Source organism: Gobius niger (assembly GCF_951799975.1).
Source record: "Gobius niger genome assembly, chromosome: 2".
Taxonomy (NCBI): Eukaryota; Metazoa; Chordata; class Actinopteri; order Gobiiformes; family Gobiidae; genus Gobius; species Gobius niger.
Genome location: NC_136853.1, coordinates 25,815,680 through 25,819,062, shown reverse-complemented (window position 1 = coordinate 25,819,062; position 3,383 = coordinate 25,815,680). Strand labels below are relative to the sequence as shown.

Here is a 3,383-nt window from a genome sequence, read left to right as displayed (position 1 = left end):
TATTTCTAATAATAATAATTAGAAGTCATCTTCATCACAAATATCGAGATAAACGTCAAAGGCTTCTCTGTTGCAGTTTCCGTCCGGAGTGAACACATATTTGTGGAAGGTGCCGTCAACACAAATAGCTGTAGGTGATGAAATATACATTTATTTTGTGATTAGTTTAATGTTTACATTTGAAAACTTGAGTTTACCTATGACAGAGTTCACATTCTTGGATGTGTTTTTCCCAAAAGCGCAAATGCAGGCACATTCAGCGGGCACAGTGAAGCTGGCCAGTGACCACTGGCTGTCTACATACTGACCAATGACGGGGCCAACCTTTCCAACCCGCGCTAATCTATAAGAACAAAGAAACGTATTAAAACTTAACCAAGCATAAGAGTAATGTTGTTAGTCGAAGGGATTTAACTCACGCAGAACGTCTGTTAAGTTTAGTGTCTTTAAGTGCAAAGATGTGCACTGTTCCTTTATCACTTGAGGCACAGAGAAATGACGAGTCATGACTGAAGTTGATGCTACAAAACATAAATAACAAAACATAAAGAAATTGAACTTACAAAACACAGAAACATGGCACTTTTCACTTCAAGAGCTACCAGTAGAGTGTGGCTGGGTCAGTTCCTCTGCGCAGCTCCACAAGTTTGTCTCGAGACGTTGTGTCAAACAGTCGAATCAGAGTTCCTTTACGAGACGCTGATGCTGCCACACTTCCCGGTTGATTTAGAGCGACACAGGCAATCTCACTTTGGTGAGCGTTTATTGTGAATGGAGCTGACGATGTACCAGGCTTTGTGTTGGACAGATCCTTGAAAATAAAGTTATTTCAGTCACATATTTCAGTTTGTTTCGGTTTCCTTCTGTTCAATGACAAACTTACAACTAATTGCAGGCTGCCACATTTATGTCCAGGGAAAACCAAAAGCTGTTTCTCTGTACTAGGACATAAATCGCACAAACCTGAAAGAAGATTTCAAATTATTAGTGTAACAGCAGCAATTAGACACTAGTGTATTTCCTGACCTTTAGGGTTATCTCTGGTGTCAAATTCAAATAGCTTGACTGGGTTGTCTGGAAAGCTGTATACATAGATCCTGTTTTTTAGCACAATAATAATCCTGAAAAAGAAAATAATATATATAAAAAACAGAGTACAGTGTGCAATATATCTTATATTGATAACTTACTTGTCATGTCTCATTCGAACAGCTAATACAGCTTTAGTAAAAGTAAAATCCAGCACAAGTTTGTTTTTAGGATCTCGTGATTCTCTCGCATCATCCCAAATAAGAACTAAAGCAAACACATTTACATACAACCATCTAACCAGTAACAATCATGTGTGCACCATTTTACAAAACCACTAGAAAAGATTACCTGATATTTCTGAGAATTTAGGACTGACTCCTCCTCCGACTACAGCAAGTAAGTTGGAGCGATGTAGCATTGAACACAAGGCAACACTGCCCACCTGTTCATGATCTGAAAACACACATTTCACCATCAGAGTCATTTAAGACAATGACATCACTGACTAAGGACAGTGAATTTACCCAGATGACCCTTCTCCATCAAAGGCTCCACATTGTAAATCCGTACTCCGGTTTCCATTGCGCAACAGAAACAACCTTGCAAATATTAAATATAAAAGTAACATTAACATTATAGTTTTTTGTTTTTCACAATATAGCAGCCCAAGTAGTAGGAACTTATTTTCGTACTCTGGTCCTGGTTGAACTGCAGGCTGTTTACTCCTCTTTGCTGAGCCATAGCCATATCTCAAAACGTTTTTCGGTATCTGACACCAAGATAAAAGGTTAGAAACTGCTGTACAAAACATAGCATAATGCGCCAGCCATCAAAAACTGCACTTTGCGCCAATCGATGATAATACTTATTTGTATCACGCTTAGCCATAGCGATAATGAGCTAACGCTAGCACATTATCGCAACAGTGGCTCTCACTTTACGTTCATCTAAATAACACAAGTAAAACAAAGACAACTTTACCATGTAATAAAAGACTTCATGGGTCGATATTTCAAAACATAAGGCGACAAAGAATGGACCAGCAGGAAAACACCGAGCGCAGCGAGGAAGATGTAGCAAGACTAAAAGTTGTTTTTGTTTTCATGACTGTGACGTCATGGACACATGCTTCCGGTTTGGATCCCACTCTTTTTTCCTTTTTTGATTTTTATTTACACGGGAAAGAAACATCTAAAATCTATATTCCACAACATTTGATGTTGTGATGTTCATTTATTTATTTATTTTGTTTATTAATAATCATACAAGGCTTACCCTACCAGGTCGATCCTGAATCGGCTAAATTAGTGATTACACATAATAAACATGTATTGCATGATTACATGTTGTGTACAAAAAATTGCTCCGTTCGCACATATGAAGTCCGATTATTATCATTTTGTTGTAAGTTGTTAAAGTAAATGCTTTTATTTGGTGAAATTCAATTAGGCGCAATAGCGCCCCCTACAGAATTTGCAAATTGTTAGTAAAAATGTTTTACGAAGATTTGAGTAATTTCATGCACACAAGTCCATGCATATAAATGAATAGAGCTCAACAGTCCCAGATCTTGTACCTGGCACAAAGACAGTCTTGGTCGAAGCGAGTTTTTCGTGCTTTCCTCCATCTCCCCTAAGCTGATGAGATAAGATAAGATAAGATGGTACTTTATTGATCTCACAGATGGAGAAATTGCATTCGATGAGAGAGCATCCGGCAGCAGCACCCATTCAGTGCGCACCACTCTTTTTTAATTTTTTTTTTTCTTTGGTGAAAGATCGTTGTGTCGCGGCCGCCATCTTCACTGTTTTGGTCACAGGAGGAGCACTGGTTGATGGGAAATCCATAGACGATGACCACGTCGGTGGAGCTCTTCCGCTTGGCCACGATGTTCTTGGCCACACAGGTGTAGTTGGCCGTGTGGGACAGACGCGCCTGCTTGATGATCAGGTTGTGGTCCACGGTGATGTAGAAGTTCCTGTCCTCGGCCGGGTCCATGATCTCGTTGTCCTTCAGCCACTCCACCCGCATGACCTTGGAGGATGGAGAAACTGTAGCTGCCCTCTGTCTCCTCTGATCATCTGAAACGGTGCACCGCCTCCTGGGCTTGTCCCCGTCTCAGAGCGTAGTGTCCTGCACTGGTCAGCTCCACCTCGTCCTTCCTCTTCCTCCTGCACAGCTCCCTCCACAGTCTATCACCATCTCCTCGTTGGTCCCTTTTGTTGTTTCCTGTAGCTCCTCTTGTGACGCCTCCTCCGTGCTGCAGGTGTGGGGGCTCTTGGTGCCTCTTCACTGTTCAGTGTCTCAGAAGAAGATGTTTGTAGATCTCAAATGGGTTTAGCTGATAAGCT

At 41.0% G+C, this 3,383-nt stretch overlaps 1 protein-coding gene across 1 annotated transcript in view; it reads right to left on the bottom strand.

The window, feature by feature from the left end:
• The window catches only part of wdr45 (WD repeat domain 45), a 2,774-nt gene extending 623 nt beyond the window's left edge, over nucleotides 1-2,151 (bottom strand). Inside the window, exons 1-11 of the mRNA XM_079552565.1 lie at nucleotides 2,014-2,151; nucleotides 1,725-1,801; nucleotides 1,557-1,631; nucleotides 1,381-1,485; nucleotides 1,191-1,296; nucleotides 1,027-1,121; nucleotides 884-963; nucleotides 603-811; nucleotides 420-521; nucleotides 198-343; nucleotides 1-128 (exon numbers count right to left, since the gene is read on the bottom strand). The exon at nucleotides 1-128 is cut by the window's left edge and continues 623 nt beyond it. Coding sequence (XP_079408691.1) covers nucleotides 19-128; nucleotides 198-343; nucleotides 420-521; nucleotides 603-811; nucleotides 884-963; nucleotides 1,027-1,121; nucleotides 1,191-1,296; nucleotides 1,381-1,485; nucleotides 1,557-1,631; nucleotides 1,725-1,779 — 1,083 coding nt within the window. The 5' untranslated portion in view covers nucleotides 1,780-1,801; nucleotides 2,014-2,151 and the 3' untranslated portion in view covers nucleotides 1-18. The remainder of the gene's footprint in view (nucleotides 129-197; nucleotides 344-419; nucleotides 522-602; nucleotides 812-883; nucleotides 964-1,026; nucleotides 1,122-1,190; nucleotides 1,297-1,380; nucleotides 1,486-1,556; nucleotides 1,632-1,724; nucleotides 1,802-2,013) is intronic.
• Nucleotides 2,152-3,383: the final 1,232 nt, after the last annotated feature.